We start from the raw sequence: 21,132 nt of genomic DNA, 5'->3' as shown, positions 1-21,132 counted from the left end.
CCTGCATTGTGCAGGTCAGGTGTGTCTCCCTGCATTGTGCAGGTCAGGTGTGTCTCCCTGCATTGTGCAGGTCAGGTGTGTCTCCCTGCATTGTGCAGGTCAGGTGTGTCTCCCTGCATTGTGCAGGTCAGGTGTGTCTCCCTGCATTGTGCAGGTCAGGTGTGTCTCCCTGCATTGTGCAGGTCAGGTGTGTCTCCCTGCATTGTGCAGGTCAGGTGTGTCTCCCTGCATTGTGCAGGTCAGGTGCGTCTCCCTGCATTGTGCAGGTCAGGTGCGTCTCCCTGCATTGTGCAGGTCAGGTGCGTCTCCCTGCATTGTGCAGGTCAGGTGCGTCTCCCTGCATTGTGCAGGTCAGGTGCGTCTCCCTGCATTGTGCAGGTCAGGTGCGTCTCCCTGCATTGTGCAGGTCAGGTGCGTCTCCCTGCATTGTGCAGGTCAGGTGCGTCTCCCTGCATTGTGCAGGTCAGGTGCGTCTCCCTGCATTGTGCAGGTCAGGTGCGTCTCCCTGCATTGTGCAGGTCAGGTGCGTCTCCTTGCATTGTGCAGGTCAGGTGCGTCTCCTTGCATTGTGCAGGTCAGGTGCGTCTCCCTGCATTGTGCAGGTCAGGTGCGTCTCCCTGCATTGTGCAGGTCAGTTGCGTCTCCCTGCATTGTGCAGGTCAGGTGCGTCTCCCTGCATTGTGCAGGTCAGGTGCGTCTCCCTGCATTGTGCAGGTCAGGTGCGTCTCCCTGCATTGTGCAGGTCAGGTGTGTCTCCCTGAATTGCGCATGTCAGGTGTACGCGTGTCTCCCTGCATTGTGCATGTCAGGTGTACGCGTGTCTCCTTGCATTGTGCATGTCAGGTGTACGCGTGTCTCCCTGCATTGCGCATGCCAGGTGTACGCGTGTCTCCCTGCATTGCGCATGCCAGGTGTACGCGTGTCTCCCTGCATTGTGCATGTCAGGTGTACGCGTGTCTCCCTGCATTGTGCATGTCAGGTGTACGCGTGTCTCCCTGCATTGTGCATGTCAGGTGTACGCGTGTCTCCCTGCATTGTGCATGTCAGGTGTACGCGTGTCTCCCTGCATTGTGCATGTCAGGTGTACGCGTGTCTCCCTGCATTGTGCATGTCAGGTGTACGCGTGTCTCCCTGCATTGTGCATGTCAGGTGTACGCGTGTCTCCCTGCATTGTGCATGTCAGGTGTACGCGTGTCTCCCTGCATTGTGCATGTCAGGTGTACGCGTGTCTCCCTGCATTGTGCATGTCAGGTGTACGCGTGTCTCCCTGCATTGTGCATGTCAGGTGTACGCGTGTCTCCCTGCATTGTGCATGTCAGGTGTACGCGTGTCTCCCTGCATTGTGCATGTCAGGTGTACGCGTGTCTCCCTGCACTGTGCATGCTAGGTGTACGCGTGTCTCCCTGCATTGTGCATGTCAGGTGTACGCGTGTCTCCCTGCATTGTGCATGTCAGGTGTACGCGTGTCTCCCTGCATTGTGCATGTCAGGTGTACGCGTCTCCCTGCATTGTGCATGTCAGGTGTACGCGTGTCTCCCTGCATTGTGCATGTCAGGTGTACGCGTGTCTCCCTGCATTGTGCATGTCAGGTGTACGCGTGTCTCCCTGCATTGTGCATGTCAGGTGTACGCGTGTCTCTCTGCATTGTGCATGTCAGGTGTACGCGTGTCTCCTTGCATTGTGCATGTCAGGTGTGTGTATCCCTGCGTAGTGCATGTCAGGTGTACGCGTGTCTCCCTGCATTGCGCATGTCAGGTGTACGCGTGTCTCCCTGCATTGCGCATGTCAGGTGTACGCGTGTCTCCCTGCATTGCGCATGTCAGGTGTACGCGTGTCTCCCTGCATTGCGCATGTCAGGTGTACGCGTGTCTCCCTGCATTGTGCATGTCAGGTGTACGCGTGTCTCCCTGCATTGTGCATGCCAGGTGTACGCGTGTCTCCCTGCATTGTGCATGCCAGGTGTACACGTGTCTCCCTGCATTGTGCATGTCAGGTGTACGCGTGTCTCCCTGCATTGTGCATGTCAGGTGTACGCGTGTCTCCCTGCATTGTGCATGTCAGGTGTACGCGTGTCTCCCTGCATTGTGCATGTCAGGTGTGCATGTCTCCCTGCATTGTGCATGTCAGGTGAACGCATGTCTCCTTGCATTGTGCATGTCAGGTGTATGCGTGTCTTGCATGTCAGGTGTATGCGTGTCTCCCTGCATTGTGCATGTCAGGTGTACGCGTGTCTCCTTGCATTGTGCATGTCAGGTGTGTGTATCCCTGCATAGTGCATGTCAGGTGTATGCGTGTCTCCCTGCATTGTGCATGTCAGGTGTGCGCATCTCCCTGCATTGTGCATGTCAGGTGTGTGTATCCCTGCATAGTGCATGTCAGGTGTGTGTATCCCTGCGTAGTGCATGTCAGGTGTATGCGTGTCTCCCTGCATTGTGCATGTCAGGTGTGTGTGTATCCCTGCGTAGTGCATGTCAGGTGTGTGTATCCCTGCGTAGTGCATGTCAGGTGTGTGCGTCTCCCTGCATTGTGCATGTCAGGTGTGTGTATCCCTGCGTAGTGCAGGTCAGGTGTGTGTATCCCTGCGTAGTGCAGGTCAGGTGTGTGTATCCCTGCATTGTGCATGTCAGGTGTGCGCGTCTCCCTGCATTGTGCATGTCAGGTGTGCGCGTCTTCCTGCATTGTGCATGTCAGGTGTGTGTATCCCTGCGTAGTGCATGTCAGGTGTGTGTATCCCTGCGTAGTGCAGGTCAGGTGTGGGTATCCCTGCGTAGTGCATGTCAGGTTTGTGTATCCCTGCGTAGTGCATGTCAGGTGTGTGTATCCCTGCGTAGTGCATGTCAGGTGTGTGTATCCCTGCATTGTGCATGTCAGGTGTACGCGTGTCTCCCTGCATTGTGCATGTCAGGTGTGTGTATCCCTGCGTAGTGCATGTCAGGTGTGTGTATCCCTGCATTGTGCATGTCAGGTGTACGCGTGTCTCCCTGCATTGTGCATGTCAGGTGTACGCGTGTCTCCCTGCATTGTGCATGTCAGGTGTGTGTATCCCTCCGTAGTGCAGGTCAGGTGTGTGTATCCCTGCGTAGTGCATGTCAGGTGTGCGCGTCTCCCTGCATTGTGCATGTCAGGTGTGCGCGTCTCCCTGCATTGTGCATGTCAGGTGTGTGTATCCCTGCGTAGTGCATGTCAGGTGTGTGTATCCCTGCGTAGTGCATGTCAGGTGTGTGTATCCCTGCGTAGTGCATGTCAGGTGTGTGTATCCCTGCGTAGTGCATGTCAGGTGTGTGTATCCCTGCGTAGTGCATGCCAGGTGTGCGCGTCTCCCTGCATTGTGCATGTCAGGTGTGTGTATCCCTGCGTAGTGCATGTCAGGTGTGCGCGTCTCCCTGCATTGTGCATGTCAGGTGTGTGTATCCCTGCGTAGTGCATGTCAGGTGTGTGTGTATCCCTGCGTAGTGCAGGTCAGGTGGGTGTATCCCTGCGTAGTGCATGTCAGGTGTGCGCGTCACCCTGCATTGTGCATGTCAGGTGTGTGTATCCCTGCGTAGTGCAGGTCAGGTGTGTGTATCCCTGCGTAGTGCAGGTCAGGTGTGTGTATCCCTGCGTAGTGCATGTCAGATGTGTGTATGTCTCCTTGCATTGTGCAGGTCAGGTGTATGCGTGTCTCCCTGCACTGTGAATGTCAGGTGTGCGTATCTCCCTGCATTGTGCACAGTATGTCTCCCTACATTGTACATGTCAGGTGTGCGTGTCTCACTGCATTGTGCATGTAAGGGGTACCTTTGTGTGCAGGGTCTGTATGTGCCATTGGCGCTCCGCCCGCAGTTGCCATACTTGTCACCTCTCATGTTCACTTTGGTGAAGCAAGCGTCGGGAGCTGGCGAGGAGCCTGCAGGGTTACAGGATGAGGAATCTTATAACAGCAGATTATAATTATTATACATTTATGTAACAGAGACATTTTCTGCAGCGTTTTACAAAGTATATCACATCACTAAGCGCCCTTACTGACTGAAAAGAATCGACATGAAGCGCACGCAAAACCGTTTGGTGTAAATTTAAAAAAAAAAATTAAGATTGCAGCTCCCTTACAATATTTTTTGTTATTTTTACAAGCGGCTTTTGGTGCATTTTGAGGCAATTTTTGTGTACGAATAAGGGATGGAGAAGATTAGAGAAAGAAGAAATTAGATGGGAAAATCATGGAATGGAGAATAGCAAGAAATGGATCTGAATAGAGAGTCTTCACGGATGCCCCATATGCTCCACTGGGAGTAAAAAGAACAGATGATGATGCTGCCGATCTACATTGCACTCTGTACAGCATTAAAGTGGACCTGAACTCTTGCACAGGACAGACAGAAAACAGAGAACTGCGCCCTGTATGTATTTAGAGAGTTTAGCCTGTGTAATCACCTCTCATCTGTGACTAATCACCTCCGTAATTTGATCTCTCAGCTTTGTCAGCTCAGGAATCCCCTTTGCCAAGGCTGATCTGCTAATTTATAAGCACAGGATGTTAACAATATGTCTGCTTCCTTGAAAGCAAGATGTAGACACACTGCAGACTTATTGCAGGATTTGTATCAGCTGTAACAAAAATGTTTTTCTTTATCATGCTGTTGCGAATGTTTTTGAGCAGAGAGGAAGTTCTGAGTTCAGATCCGCTTTAAAAGAAAAAGATGGTCAGAGAAACAAAAAAAAACAACAAAAAAAAACACTTTTCCTTTTTACAGTTATGGGGAAAAGAAAGAACTTCATTCAGGTTTGATTACGGTCTATGCTCCTGCTCCACTCACTTCCTGCAATGTTAATGGGACAGTAGATGAGGGGGACAGATATAAGTCTGATCAAGAACTAACATTTATCCACTCTGTTATGCCTGGCACACACAATGCAATTTTCCGTCAGATTGACAGTCGAAATCGATTATTCCCGATCGGTCCAATCTGATTTCCTTTTGTTTTACTGATCGATTTTTCAATTACTTCGATACAAAAGTGATCAGAAAAACAATCAGAAAACAGATCAGACCTGTTGGAAATAGTCAATTCAACCGTTAATCTGATAGAAAATTGCATTGTGTGTACCAGGCATAGGGCTAGGTAGACATGATACAATTTTTTTGTAAGATTTACTGTCAGATTGATTGTTTCCAACATGTCCGATCTGATTTCCCATTGATTTTCTGTTCACTTCTATGGAAAATTGATTGGAAATCGATCTGACAGTAAATCTGTCAGAAAATTGCATCGTGTGTACCTAGCATAAGATTTTGGCCAGAGCTGCCCTATAATGGTAGAAGTGATGGTATCCCCCCCTCCCCTCCCCTCCCCCCATCCACTCACCGGGGCCCCACATGCTCTGGCACTGGCTCTGCAGAGTGCGGCATTCTCCTCCGTAGCAGTGCGCCTCTCCGGACGCGCAGGACTCCCCATCCTGGAGGAAGACATTGGCAGGACAGTGGGCGGAGTCCCCAGAGCAGTATTCTGGCAGGTCGCACTCCCCGAGCGGCTCCCGGCACAAGGTACCCATCGGCTTTATCTAAAGAGAAGAGACCGGGATCACAGAAGGGAACTGACACTTCATTTTTTGGGATAAATATTTTAATTTTATAGAAAACCCAAATCCAAGCACAAAATTGAACATGATTCTCTATCCCAGCCCCTGCTAAAAACACATGTATAAGTCACTTACCATACACTGCTCACAGCACAGACCATCTGAGGCACACTCCGCTCCTGCCATCAACTGGCAGCTTGAGGCATTGCAGCATGGATCGGTACACTCCTGCAGGAGGAAGGGAGGTAGTGTAAAATTAGCAATCTAAGTCTAAAACTAAAGGGACTCAGGTTCCCCGGGACAGCAAATGAGGGACTCGGGTTCCCTGGGACAGCAAATGAGGGACTCGGGTTCCTTGGGACAGCAAATGAGGGACTCGGGTTCCCTGGGACAGCAAATGAGGGACTCGGGTTCCCTGGGACAGCAAATGAGGGACTCGGGTTCCCTGGGACAGCAAATGAGGGACTCGGGTTCCCTGGGACAGCAAATGAGGGACTCGGGTTCCCTGGGACAGCAAATGAGGGACTCGGGTTCCCTGGGACAGCAAATGAGGGACTCGGGTTCCCTGGGACAGCAAATGAGGGACTCGGGTTCCCTGGGACAGCAAATGAGGGACTCGGGTTCCCTGGGACAGCAAATGAGGGACTCGGGTTCCCTGGGACAGCAAATGAGGGACTCGGGTTCCCTGGGACAGCAAATGAGGGACTCGGGTTCCCTGGGACAGCAAATGAGGGACTCGGGTTCCCTGGGACAGCAAATGAGGGACTCGGGTTCCCTGGGACAGCAAATGAGGGACTCGGGTTCCCTGGGACAGCAAATGAGGGACTCAAGTTTCACTGGGACAGCAAATGAAGGACAGTAATAAAAATCTGAGAGCAATTCTAGTCTCTCTTATCGGGACTGTTATTCCCAGGTCAAAACCAAGCCAAGCCTCAGATCTAACACACCTCCAGAAAAAACTTAAGTGTCCTATGATGGCTCTAAAATGGGAATTCTCTATAACGGGCACAGAAAGCATGACTCCTCCATGTTCCATCACATAAGCCACAGCCTGCTCTGCTCTTCACACAGGAAGCACAATGTGTAGTGATGGTTGCAGTATTGGGCCTGCACGCTGGTGAATAGGCCCCATGTGAATTCATGGTTAGAGGATAACATTAATGAGGTCCTTCTCACCTGTGTCAGGCCACAGTCACACTGCTCTCCTCTCTCCACCAGCAGATTGCCACATCGTGGCTCCCCAAATACGCTGGACGGAGCAGGGACATTGAACAGGCACTTTCCTCCCCCCTGTCTGAGGGTGGCATTGAGCTCCTCCATGCTGCATTTACTGAACTCCAGACCGGGCATGAACCTGAAACATATTCATATTATTGTATTATCTTCTGTATGCAAAATGGTCACATGACAAATCCCATCATCATTACAAGTCACAAACCTTAAAGGGGCACTACAGTGAAATGTAGGCTACTAAAATTACCCTAGTAGCAGTTTTCTAATAGGAAGAGCAACACAATTAGGCAGTGTTTTTATTTACAAAGGTCAGCGGGATAGGATCATTCAAAGAACACGTAAAGTCGGCTGAGGCAGCGGATAATGACCACCTCAGCAATAGGCGTGTGTACAGTTGCCACCGACTGCCACACCAAGTGTGCACGCCATTCCCCCACCCGCTACGTGGCGTCACATAGGTACGTGCTGCTCTGTCGTCCCTCCGCCCCCTTACATAGCAGCAGGGTGTGTAGTCAGCTATACATCTGACTTCACATCTGTGCAGCCTGGCCCAGCGATGTCACCCCAAGAGGTTGGGCCTCGATCCCTAACAGGTGGCATAAGTCAAAGGTGTGTAGGCACCTTAACAGGGAAGCGACGTTCTCTCGTTCAGTTAGGCTGTAATATTATTAAGTATTTATATAGCGCCAATATCTTCCGCAGCGCTGTACAGAGTATATTGTCTTGTCACTAACTGTCCTCAGAGGGGCTCACAATCTAATCCCTAACAGTCATATGTGTATGTATGTATCGTGTAGTGCATGTATCTTAGTCTACGGCCAATTTTTAGGGGGAAGCCAATTAACTTATCTGTATGTTTTTGGGACGTGGGAGGAAGCCGGAGTGCCCGGTTTCCTCGGTGTATGCGATTATATATTATGCTATTATGACTAAGTAAATGGAATCATATCTCCCCCGAATATTATTGTACCTGTTAAGTTTAAGAAGCCTGTAAACCTCTAAACTCACAGATCTGAGGATTGATACACACATCCAGTTTTGATTGGCTAATGAATGGTCAAATTGTATCACTTCCATGTAGCTTACCTACAGTCTGTTCAAAATATTCAAAGTCTGTTGGCCCTCATACTTAATGTAGGTAGTTAAATTGTTCAGTGATTGGCCAATCAAAATTGCATGTGCGTATGCACCCCGGGAGAGTGTGGCTCACAAGCAGTAGTGTATCAGGTCACAGCCTGATGTATGGACTCCTACAGAAAAGAGATTTTCATCATTATCCGAAGGCTGTAACCACAGAGGAGGCGAACGCATTACAGCATTTAATGACATTGATCTGCATTAGCAAAATCAACTCTGTGCTTTCTTCTGATGTCTAAATATACACAAGACGAGCTTTCAAGATACAAAACAGAATCTCTGCAGGCTGATAATCTAATCACAAGAACTCTGTGAAATGAACAAACATCTAATGGAGCCAAAAAACATTGATGATGTTCAAGAGGTGCCCGAGCCACTGAAACAGGGAGGAGAGGAGGCAATCAGCTCAACATCCAAAATACAGCGTCTGTGAAACTTGTCACCAGCAGAAAGGTTAACGTGTACCCGAGATGACATGTGACGTGTTGAGATAGACGTATATATATATATATATATATATATATATATATATATATATATATATATATATATATATATATATATATATATATATATATATATATATATATATATATATATATATATATATATATATATATATATATATATATATATAGTGGCAAGAACACAGGCACCTACGCTGTGCGCCTTTTCTTTTTTCCCTGCCTGAAAGAGTTAATATCCAGCTATGCAGTTTTATTTCAGTCAGAACCCAGTCGGGTTATAAAGTCCCTCACTGATAAATTACAACTATAAAACCCTTTCCTAAGCAGGTAACTGGACTTCTGACTGTAAGGGATAGATACCAAGGTCAATAGTTCATGTATTCTTCCTCTGGGACTCTTGAGACACTGCAATTGAGCAGAGACTATAAAACATTACATCTTCTTTGTAAAGGTTTATGCATAAAATAAAACCATGAGATGTCTAAAAAAGTCATTTCTAGAAGTAGACGGACAGATCCAATTGTATAACTAATCAGTTTATTTTCATCTCAGGTTCACTATAAAGTGGCCATACAATTTTTACCATCGATATGTGGCAGATTCACTGTGGTTCAATCTGCTAGAAAACAATGCCTGATTGATTGATTGATTTTCATCTGGGATCAGTCAGTTGTGTCCAAGACAAAAGATAACACTGGATCGGCGGCGGGTTGGAAGGAGGGCGGTAGAGCGTTTTGATTTGGGGTGACTGTCGTGCAGTGTTGCCAGCAGAACTAACTCTCAGCTGTCGGCCGGCGCACCTCCTCCCGTGTCTTCTCTCTTGGGGCACCTGTGTCATGTGACAAACGCTAGAGGCGTAAGAGGTCTGGCGGGATACACGGCCTAGGGGTACACTTTACATAGGGGAGACCTGGAGGGCCCTGGCAGGCGGTGGCGGCTCCACAGATTTTTAACAGATTTCAGCATGAAATAATCTGTGTCCAGTGTGTGGGAAGAATCGATCCCTCTCAGGTCAGATTTGATCTGAGAGGGATCAATCTGATGATCGAATATTAGTGTATGACTGAATAGTGTATGACTGAATTGTGTACTGGTTAAAGTGAACCAGAGACGAAGCACCCTCATGTATTTTACCATATATATCAGTGGGAACATTAGAGAAAACACCTACCCTGCTCTCTGTTTTATCCTTCACTGCTCAGCCTGCTTCTAATCAGCCCTGATAAAACCCCCGACTGAGCATTCAGTCTGGCTTTGCTCAGGAATCATAACTGAGTCTGTCTTCTCTAATGTATTTTCAAGCCCAAGCCTGCCCCCTTCTAGCTCTGCTCAGGAATCATTATAGCTGAGTCATTATAGCGAAGCCAGACTGAATGCTCAGTTGGGGATTTTATCAGGGCTGATAACAGGCCGGCTGAGCAGTGAAGAATGAAGCAGAGAGCAGGGTAGGTGTCTGCTCTAATGTTCCCACTGATATATATGGTAAAATACATGAGGGTGCTTCATCTCTGGTTCACTTTAAGGGCTCTGCCACTGACAGTAAAAAGGAATCTCGTCTTGTGTGATGGAAGACGCAGACAAGCGGAGATTCTTTAAAGGCAACCCGAGGTGAGAGACATATGGAGGCTGACATGTTTATTTCCTTTTAAACAATGCAAATTGCTTAGCACCGACCTCTAAAGGCTCATACACACATCAGACTATAGTCTTTGGAAAATGAAGGATCACAGACCAATCTTACCCCCTTCCATGTAGTATGAGAGCCATACTCTACACAGTCTATTCTATGGAGCTGAACTCCCCATCAGATAGAAATCTTTGCAAGATGCTGCACACACAGATGCTGTACAGACACAAAAGATCAGTATCTGCAAAAGATCTGTTCCTGCCAAAGATCCGTTCCTGCAAATTGCAATGATAGTCTATGAGATCTGCAGATCATCATACACACATGATTTAACTGACATTCATCTGCAGATCAGACAATCATCTGCAGATCTGAAGATCCATCCTGGTGGCTCTGATCTGCAGATGAATGTCTGTTAAACAAGGTGTGTATGATGATCTGCAAATCTCATAGACTATGAATGCATTTTGCAGGAACGGATCTTTGTCAGGAACAGATATTTTGCAGCTACTGATCTTTGAGTGTGTGCAGCATGTTTGTGTGCAGCATCTTGCAAAGATTTTTTTCTGATGTGGAGTTCAGCTCCATAGAAAAGACTGTGTAGAGTATGGCTCTCATACTACATGAAGGGGGTAAAATTGGTCTGTGATCTTTCATTTTCCAAAGACTATAGTCTGATGTGTGTATGTGGCCTAATACTTTTAGCCATAGACCCTGAACAAGCATGCAGATCCGGTGTTTCTGGACTGAAGTCTGACTGGATTAGCCACATGGATGTTTCAGGTGTGTGAATCAGACACTACTGCAGCCAAAGAGATCAGCAGGGCTTCCAGGCAACTGGTATTGTTTAACAGGAAATAAATATGGCAGCCTCCATATGCCTCTCACCTCAGGTTCCTTTTAACTTGCCCCTTGCAGTGAACGTGTAATAGGTGTCAGTTCTCACCCTGCAGTGTTCTCCATGATCCACGCCTTCCCCATGCTGGGCTGGCCACACTCCCTGTCTGCCATGGCATGGTTCAGTCCCAGGTTGTGACCCAGCTGATGTGAGATGGTGGAAGCCACGCTCAGAATGCTGACCGAATGGTCCTGTGATGGGCGAGAGGACAGAGATTAATATGTGATCAATAAACAAAAGAAACAGAAGTTTGTAATGTTTATAAACTGACAGACCTATGGCAGTGCAGCGACCGCAAGACACCTGCAGGAGCGTTCATGTCATAAATAATACCCCCTGTTCATTAGACTCTAAACTTTATTCCCATCCTTTAAATTGATATATTTCCTATTTTCAATATGAAGGAAAATAAACCAGGATAGAAACGACAAGTGTGGTTTGAATTATAAAACATATTTATCTTATGAAATCTTTATGGTATGTCGGGGGAGTGATTAGGGGTGTGCCAGGGGTGTGGCTTAAGTGTCCATCTTTTTAATCTCAAAAAGGTGGGAGGTATGTGAACACAGGCCCCTAGGTCCCTCCCATTTCCGCCAGCTATAAACCATTTACAATATCGGGAGCAACAGCAGTAGTATCTTGCTGATTGGTGGATAAGAGGTAGAGGAAGGGCAGCAAGTTATAGATGTCAAGTCCTACTCAGCAGGGATGTGACCTCTGAGAGACTACAAATTTATATACGTATTATACTGGAAAGGAGGCTGCCCAAAGGAGGTGAGAAATCATTAAAAAACGTTTTAAAGGCAAGAAAAACTAAGCCTATAATGAGGACTGATACAAGATACAAAAATAATTTCACAGGCACCCACCTACTTCCTCAGGTCAAGTAAACGGTAAGTTTTCTTGCATTTTAAACTGTTAAATTATGTTACACATTCTTTGAGGCACCTTCCTCCCAGTATTACACCTCCGAACCTCCATGGGGGAATTAAAATTTAGGAATCAAATTTCAATTGTCATGAACATTCCTCTTTTCACCCAAGGACTATTGCAAATGGTTAAGCAACTCATTCCTTCAGAAGATCTTCCAACCCTAGTTCCCGCCGTCATCACCTCACGGCAATGGAAGATTGCAATTCCCTCTATGCAGGCCTTCCAAACAAAGACCTACATTGACTGCAGCTAGAACAGAATGCTGCCACAAGACTGTTAACAAGCAAACCCTACCATTGCCACATAACACCAATCCTTTGCTCACTACACTGGCTACCCATAAAATGGAGAATTATTTTCAAAATTGGCATGCTAACTTTTGATTCCCTACATGACCCAAGCCCTGGATACCTGAAGGATTTATTGCAACTGCACCACACCTCTCACAACCTCAGATCAAAAAGATCCAATAACTTGACCATCCACAGAGTCCAACCCCACTGGAGCCAAATATTTCTGTCAGGCTGCTCCTACCCCTTGGAATGCCTTGCCAAACTTAATCAAGACAGATCCAACACTTTTCCCTACATCGTCTGTGTCTTGCTGGAGAGGTTGTGTGGCACAGGGCTCTGGCCCATATTTTTTGGCATTGCCCAGTTATTAGCCCATATTGGTCAAATATCTGGTATATAAAGTGCTACATAAACAGGTCTCATTGGACCCATAGGTTTATGTTTTGGGTAAATCCCCACCTGGCTTGCTATTAAATTCATGGAAAATGCGTACTCACCTTCTTACTGCCGCACGGATGCAAATTTCGGCCTTTTGGAAACGTAAGGAACCCCCGAGTATTGACGATGTTATACAAAGAGTATGAAGAATAAGCCTAATGGAATCTTTGACCTCATGTGGTTAATGAAACTTCAGTTAATTTTTCTAATGTATGGGATTTTTGGGATATTAACCATGACCTCTCAAGTAATGTTGATTAAATATTGTTTATGATGAACCTTCTCTTTTGAGTATTAAGATGCAGAACAATTGTCATACATGAAGGACTTGCTGAAGCTGCACCACACCTCCCACAACCTCAGATCAGCAAGTTCTATAAACTTGGTCACTCCCAGAGTGCACCTCAAAAAATCTGGAGATAGAGCCTTCTGTCATGCTGCCCCTACTCTTTGGAACTCCCTGCCACACCCAGTAAAGACAGCACCATCCCTGGAGCTATTCAAATCCAGACTGAAAAGCCACCTGTTTAGCCTGGCATTTCCGGACTTATAAAATTCTTCCTCTGTACCACGATGGTCTGAGCCATGCTTATGCGCTTTGAGTCCTATGGGAGAAAAGCGCTTTACAAATGTTATTTGTTGTTGTTGTTGTTGTTGTTTATTGACCTGTTTTAATGTTCTACCAAAATTGTAACAGTATACATTTTCTGTTTGATTATGTATATGCATGCTAAAATGTTTTCTTCTAGTGAAAGTGAATGTAACTTTTTTTTTTTACCTTATGATCTTTCCAATAAAAGTTGAGTTACAAAAAAAAAAAATCAAAACTGAAAGGCCACCTGTTTATTCTGGCATTTATGATCACATACATTTCCCCCCTGTACACAACACTATGTACTGATCTGAGACAAGCTTATGCGCTTTGGGTCCTAGGAAAGAAAATTCGCTTTACAAATGTTTTGTTGTCATTTTGCAACCTGGTTTTGTATTTACCCCATTTGTTTTCTTTACTTTCTGCATTACTCTACATACTACACCATAAGGGGGTCCCAGTTGCCTCACGTTTGTTTTTTCATCTCCCCCTGGGAGAATGATCAGCATTCCAGACCCCCATCATATATAAGTAGCAATGTAAAGAAAAACACCAACACAATATGATGCCCCTTAAAGAGACTCTGAAGCGAGAATAATTCTCATGGTTAGCAGGGGCACGTGTGCCCCTGCTAAACCGCCGCTATACGGGGGTCCCTTCACCCCCAAACCCCCCACTGCGACACTTGGTCGCAGACTTGGTCGCTCCTGGAGGCAGGGCTAACGGCTGCAGCCCTGCCTCCAGTCGCGTCTATCAGCGGCGCATCGCCTCCTCTCCCCCGCCCCTCTCAGTGAAGGTAGACAGAGAGGGGCGGGGGAGAGGCGGAGATACGCGCTGACAGACGCGCGTGGGGCAGGGCTGCGGCGGTTAGCCCTGCCCCAACCAGGAAGAGATCCCCGGCTGCTCGGTGGGGATTTGTGAGGTGAGGGACCCCCGTTAAGCCGCGGGATAGCGGCGGTTTAGCAGGGGCACACGTGCCCCTGCTATCTATTAGGTCTGAAGCGAGATTTATTCTTTAAAGGATACCCCGAAGTGACATGATGAGATAGACATGTGTATGTACAGTGCCTAGCACACAAATAACTATGCTGTGTTCCTTTTTTTCTTTCACTGCCTGAAAGAGTTAATTATCAGGTATGTAAGTGGCTGACTCAGTCCTGACTCAGACAGGAAGTGGCTACAGTGTGACCCTCACTGATAAGAAATTCCAACTATAAAACACTTTCCTATCAGCAAATGGCTTCTGAGAGCAAGAAAGAGGTAAAAAGGGGAATTTCTTATCAGTGAGGGTCACAATGTAGTCACTTCCTGACTGAGTCAGGACTGAGTCAGCCACTTGCATATCTGATATTTAACTTTTTCAGGCAGAGAAAGAAAAAAGGAACACAGCCTAGCTGTTTGTGTGCTAGGCACTGTACATACACATGTCTATCTCATCATGTGACTTCAGGTATCCTCCCCAGCGTTCAATTTCCCCAGGATTTCTGTGCAAACAGTGATAAAATTTATTTTTAAAACTTTTTTTTCCCTGTAACTTGCCAAAATGTGTCAAGCAAGGGTCTAGTATACAGTGCAGTGGAGTATTGATGTGTATGCATGTTTATACTGTTCACAGCATGTTTTTTTGAACGGACATTTCTGTCCATAACGCTGGGGAGGTTAAAGGAGTTATCAGGGAAATTAGACAAAATTAACTTTACTCACCTGGGGCTTTCTCCAGCCCTTTGCAGCCGACTGTCCCACGCCGACCGCTCTGCTCCGCCGTCCCGGTATCCATGCACAGTGCGGAGGCCGACCCCGAGGTCGTTCTCACTGCGCCTGCGCAAACTGCAGCTGTCAATCAAGCCCATGTTGTACGCGGCTTACTGCGCAGGCACACAACTACTGGGACACTACTGGGCTACAAAGGGCTGGAGAAAGCCCCAGGTGAGTAGAGCTCATTTTGTCTAATTTCCTTTACTCCTTTAAAGAAAGTCTGAAGTAAAAAATAAAAAAACAGATACTCACCTAAAGAGAGGGAAGGCCCTGGGCCCTATAGAGCCTCCCCGTTCTCCTCACTGTGTCCTCGTTCCCCCGCAGGCTCCTCCGTTTCAATCTCCCACCACGGGAGACTTCAGAAATCTTCAGAAGTACTCAGGCTCCTGAAGACCTGGCGGCTCAGTACTGCGCTTGCGCAGCATGGAGCAGCCCATCTTCGGAAGCCAAGCAGAAGAGCGCCGTCTACGACAGATTGGTCATAGACTGCTAATGGAGGAGCCCGCGGGGGAATAAGGGCACCGTATGGAGGAGCCCGCGGGGGAATAAGGGCACGTATGGAGGAGCCCGCGGGGGAATAAGGGCACTGTATGGAGGAGCCCGCGGGGGAATAAGGGCACAGTATGGAGGAGCCCGCGGGGGGAATAAGGGCACCGTATGGAGGAGCCCGCGGGGGGAATAAGGGCACCGTATGGAGGAGCCCGCAGGGGAATAAGGGCACCGTATGGAGGAGCCCGCGGGGGAATAAGGGCACCGTATGGAGGAGCCCGCGGGGGAATAAGGGCACCGTATGGAGGAGCCCGCGGGGGAATAAGGGCACCGTATGGAGGAGCCCGCGGGGGAATAAGGGCACCGTATGGAGGAGCCCGCGGGGGAATAAGGGCACCGTATGGAGGAGCCCGCGGGGGAATAAGGGCACCGTATGGAGGAGCCCGCGGGGGAATAAGGGCACCGTATGGAGGAGCCCGCGGGGGAATAAGGGCACCGTATGGAGGAGCCCGCGGGGGAATAAGGGCACCGTATGGAGGAGCCCGCGGGGGAATAAGGGCACCGTATGGAGGAGCCCGCGGGGGAATAAGGGCACCGTATGGAGGAGCCCGCGGGGGAATAAGATCACCGTATGGAGGAGCCCGCGGGGGAATAAGATCACCGTATGGAGGAGCCCGCGGGGCACTGTATGGAGGAGCCCGCGGGGGAATAAGGGCACTGTATGGAGGAGCCCGCGGGGGAATAAGGGCACCGTATGGAGGAGCCTGCGGGGGAATAAGGGCACCGTATGGAGGAGCCCGCGGGGGAATAAGCGCACCGTATGGAGGAGCCCGCGGGGGAATAAGGGCACCGTATGGAGGAGCCCGCGAGGGAATAAGGGCACCGTATGGAGGAGCCCGCGGGGGAATAAGGGCACCGTATGGAGGAGCCCGCGGGGGAATAAGGGCACCGTATGGAGGAGCCCGCGGGGGAATAAGGGCACCGTATGGAGGAGCCCGCGGGGGAATAAGGGCACCGTATGGAGGAGCCCGCGGGGGAATAAGGGCACCGTATGGAGGAGCCCGCGGGGGAATAAGGGCACCGTATGGAGGAGCCCGCGGGGGAATAAGGGCACCGTATGGAGGAGCCCGCGGGGGAATAAGGGCACCGTATGGAGGAGCCCGCGGGGGAATAAGGGCACCGTATGGAGGAGCCCGCGGGGGAATAAGGGCACCGTATGGAGGAGCCCGCGGGGTAATAAGGGCACCGTATGGAGGAGCCCGCAGGGGAATAAGGGCACCGTATGGAGGAGCCCGCGGGGGAATAAGATCACCGTATGGAGGAGCCCGCGGGGGAATAAGGGCACCGTATGGAGGAGCCCGCGGGGGAATAAGGGCACTGTATGGAGGAGCCCGCGGGGGAATAAGGGCACCGTATGGAGGAGCCCGCGAGGGAATAAGGGCACCGTATGGAGGAGCCCGCGGGGGCACTGTGTGGAGAACGGTAAGGCTCTATTGGTCCTGGAGACTTCTCTCTCATTAGGCAAGTATCTGTTTTTGTCTTTTTATTTTCGCTTCAGATTCACTTTAATGAGAAGAACTGTACATCCATATCAACAGGTATGTCACATTCTCCACTCCAATCACAAAGGGGGACAGGAGTGTAAAGCAGTGTTGCCAACCCATCTCTTTAATTACTGACACATGAATTATACAGGTTTTGTGGCTAGGTAGATGCAGTTAAGGCACTGATTATAAGCAAATAGCCCCAGAACCTGTATAACTTAGATGTGTCAGTAATTAAAGGGATGAGTTGGCAACACTGGTGTAAAGAGTTTACAGTCAGAGGACAAACTGGCTGAAGCCATTTGCAGCAATCACTATTGATTGCTAGGAAAAGAAGTTTATCTTCTCCACATGAGGGAGCCAAAGAATCACAAACAGACGGAATGATTTCATCTGTCTGCCAGTAGATGGCTCCACAGCTCCAGAAAAGGAAACCTCAAATGAACTTCTTTGAGTTTGTTGCTCAGAATTACCAATACACTCTCTCCTCCCATCTTTTGCTTGCAGAAGGAAAATTGTAAACAATTTGACTGCTAAAACCAATAATAATAGTTCCACAGCAGTTGTAACCTCTTGTTTACAGGGAACCTGAAGCGAGACATGTCAAGGCTGCCATATTTATTTCCTTTTAATCAATACCAGTTGCCTGGCAGCCCTGCTGATCTCTTTGGCTGCAGTAGTGTCTGAATCACACACCTGAAACAAGCATGCAGCTAAAAATCTTGACATGTTTTTTTCAGAAACATCTGATCTGCATGGGCAGCACATTGACAGAGGATAGCACTCAGCACTGGGTCCTCGGTTCAAATCCCAGCCAGTGCACTATCTGCAAGTAGTTTGTATGTTTTCCGTGTCTGTGTGGGTTTCTCCTGGGCACTCCGGGTTTCCTTCTACATCCCAAAAACACAGCTAAGTTAATTGGCTAACCAGAAGATCAGCAGGATAGCCAGGCACTTGGTATTGTTAAAACAAATTAAATATGGCAGCGTCCATACCCCGCTTATTAGTTGTAATTGGCTCAAGTCCAAGCTTAAACAATTTGCATGAAATTTGCATACAAGCTGGAATTATTTGAATTCTCGTTAACCAATCTCGACTGCTCTGGAGTTTTTCACCTATGACTGCTGTCCTGTGGTAGAGCTCACATCTGAGACAGACTCTGCCACTCACCATATTCACCCCACCAGAGCGATCAGCCGTACAGATGGAGTTCATGGTTGCCATCCCAACCGCCGAGCCGTTAAACGTCACACCCCTAAAAACAAACACAGCAGTGAAGGTTTCATAGTGTCCGCATGCTTTTTATTGTTATAATCCAAAAATACTCAACATTTCTGACATTCAAGAATAGGAAGTAAAAGCTCCTGGACATCTTCCTATACCCGTATATACTCGAACACAAGACGACCTCGTGTATAAGTCGACTCCAATATTCAACCCCCTTAAGCTAGAATTTTTTATTGACTCTAGTAGAAGTCTATCAGGAAAGTTAATAGCTGCACTTGGGGACCAGGAGGAGTTAATGACTGCACTGCATACAGTATTGCAGCCATTAACTCCTTCCGTCCCTTAAGTGCAGCCAATGCCTCCTCCAGGCCCCCAAGCAGGGGCGTAGCAATAGGGGTTGCGACCGCATCGGGGCCCTTGGGCCGGAGAGGCCCCAAAGGGCCCTCCCTCAACTACACTATTAGCTCTCTATTAGTCCTGTGCTCATAATAATCACTTCTATAGATGCTCTGAATAGTAGCAATTATTAACAAACTGTTTCCCATCCCCTTTTTGCACCTTTGACACTGTAGTTGCCATTGGCAGGTTTTAGTGTGCCGTATCAATTGTTACGTATAGAGTGCTTGCGGGGGGGGGGGGGGGGGGGGGCATTGTAAAACTTGCATCGGGGGCCACAGCTCCTTAGCTACGCCACTGCCCCCAAGTGCTGCAATTCTTCACTATTATGCAGCCCAGTATCCCCCCCCCCCCCCCTTTCCTTGTTGTGGCCAGGACTTTCAGACCTGTGTTTTGTTGGCATTTCCTTTCCTCAAAGTATCACTTACTACAGGGTACATTTCTGCAAATGGGAATGTCACTAATAGTACACACATTACTCAGTGTGCTCAGTGTTGCTGTGACTCGTGTATAAGTTGACACCTACACTTATATGAAGTGAATCAGACCAAAATTTCTAGACTTGAGTATATACAGTGTATATTTTTCTGTATATGGTAGATGATAAAAGAAGGTACATATTAATAGATAATGATCTAATATGCAGATATCAGTTTCGTATTTTGTTATGGTAGTGATGCAACAACATACTGTATGTCCATGAGAAATATGTGGTCAAGTTCAGTTTAAACTTAAATGCTTGTTGAGGATAGTTATAGGCATTGTGTATGCATTTGGAATGAACTTATTAGCAGCTTCAATAGGGTTATCTCGTTTGAGATAAGCGCACTGCTTTTGACCTCTGCTGAACTTGTGCTGTAAATTCTTGGAATGCTTTGATCTCTTTCTACTAGAAGAAAACAGAAACTGAAAGCAGAAGTCCTGTGTTACATAGTTACATAGTTCTTTTGGTTGAAAAAAAAAACATACGTCCATCGAATTCAACCAGTACAAAGTACAACACCAGCCTGCTCCCTCACATATCCCTGTTGATCCAGAGGAAGGCGAAAAAACCCTTACAAGGCATGGTCCAATTAGCCCCAAAAGGGAAAAATTCCTTCCCGACTCCAGATGGCAATCAGATAAAATCCCTGGATCAACATCATTAGGCATTACCTAGTAATTGTAGCCATGGATGTCTTTCAACGCAAGGAAAGCATCTAAGCCCCCTTTAAATGCAGGTATAGAGTTTGCCATAACGACTTCCTGTGGCAATGCATTCCACATCTTAATCACTCTTACTGTAAAGAACCCTTTCCTAAATAAATGGCTAAAAACGTTTTTACTCCATACGCAGATCATGTCCTCTAGTCCTTTGAGAAGGCCTAGGTACAAAAAGCTCATCCGCCAAGCTATTATATTGCCCTCTGATGTATTTATACATGTTAATTAGATCTCCTCTAAGGCGTCTTTTCTCTAGACTAAATAAACGCAGTTTATCTAACCTTTCTTGGTAAGCGAGACCTTCCATCCCACGCATCAATTTTGTTGCTCGTCTCTGCACCTGCTCTAAAACTGCAATATCTTTTTTGTAAAGTGGTGCCCAGAACTGAATTCCATATTCCAGATGTGGCCTTACTAGAGAGTTAAACAGGGGCAATATTATGCTAGCATCTCGAGTTTTTATTTCCCTTTTAATGCATCCCAAAATTTTGTTAGCTTTAGCTGCAGCGGCTTGGCATTGAGTACGATTATTTAACTTGTTGTCGATGATCAAGTTTGATGTCCCCAACTGTATCCCGTTTATTTTGTATGGTGCTAGACCATTGGTACGACCAAAATGCATGACTTTACATTTTTCAACATTGAATTTCATCTGCCATTTATGTGCCCATATAGCCATCCTGTTATTGTCTCACATTGCCCCCTAGTGACAAGCGGCCATAAATACACATTACAGAAATACTGATTAGTAGCAAGGAAATGTAACAAATAAGAAAACAAATTGCTAAAATAAATTGGTCTGGAGCACTAGCCAGCCTCTAAATAAATTGGCTGCTAAAGGGTTAAGTGAAATAATACAGTATATGATGCTACTCTTCAGTATCAGCTGTGTATTATTTCATATAAACAAACGCCTAGAGGTGTTCTTTCAATCAAATTGCATTCATTAGGGTGTTCTCAATTAGACATTTCACGATGATCCAGGATGACGAAATATACGTTTGATGTATTGAATTTGATGTGGTGCCTTGTTGTTTGATTTACAAATTAACTTTCTCCTATTGCTTTTGCTCACCGAATCCTGTAATCGATAGAACCACATTGTGAGCTGGGCAGCACATTGGCGTAGCAGAAAGCACTCTACCCTTGCAGTCCCGGGATATAATCCCAGCCAGGGCATTATATACACAGAGTTCATATTTTTTCCCCATGTCAGCGTGGGTTTCTTCTGGGCACTTTGGTTTCCTCACACATCCCAAAAACATACAGATAAGTTAGTTGGCTTAAAGGGACACTTAAGTCAAACAAAAAAAATGAGTTTTACTCACCTGGGGCTTCCAA

The 21,132-nt window shown here is 47.4% G+C and overlaps 1 protein-coding gene across 4 annotated transcripts in view; it reads right to left on the bottom strand.

Annotated features, from left to right (window-relative positions):
- ADAM15 (ADAM metallopeptidase domain 15) overlaps positions 1-21,132 on the bottom strand; it is a 97,252-nt gene that overhangs the window by 19,622 nt on the left and 56,498 nt on the right. For all 4 annotated transcript variants that reach the window (XR_011023892.1, XM_068252518.1, XM_068252519.1 and 1 more), the window contains exons 10-15: positions 18,136-18,220; positions 10,970-11,112; positions 6,736-6,913; positions 5,695-5,787; positions 5,346-5,541; positions 3,778-3,886 (exon numbers count right to left, since the gene is read on the bottom strand). Coding sequence is in view for 3 of the 4 variants with exons in the window: in XM_068252518.1 (XP_068108619.1) it covers positions 3,778-3,886; positions 5,346-5,541; positions 5,695-5,787; positions 6,736-6,913; positions 10,970-11,112; positions 18,136-18,220 (804 nt within the window). In the remaining variant the exon portion in view is untranslated. The remainder of the gene's footprint in view (positions 1-3,777; positions 3,887-5,345; positions 5,542-5,694; positions 5,788-6,735; positions 6,914-10,969; positions 11,113-18,135; positions 18,221-21,132) is intronic.

Source organism: Hyperolius riggenbachi, chromosome 9 (assembly GCF_040937935.1).
Source record: "Hyperolius riggenbachi isolate aHypRig1 chromosome 9, aHypRig1.pri, whole genome shotgun sequence".
Lineage (NCBI taxonomy): Eukaryota > Metazoa > Chordata > Amphibia > Anura > Hyperoliidae > Hyperolius > Hyperolius riggenbachi.
Note: the sequence above shows the minus strand (reverse complement) of the source record. Positions and strands in the feature narration are given on the sequence as shown.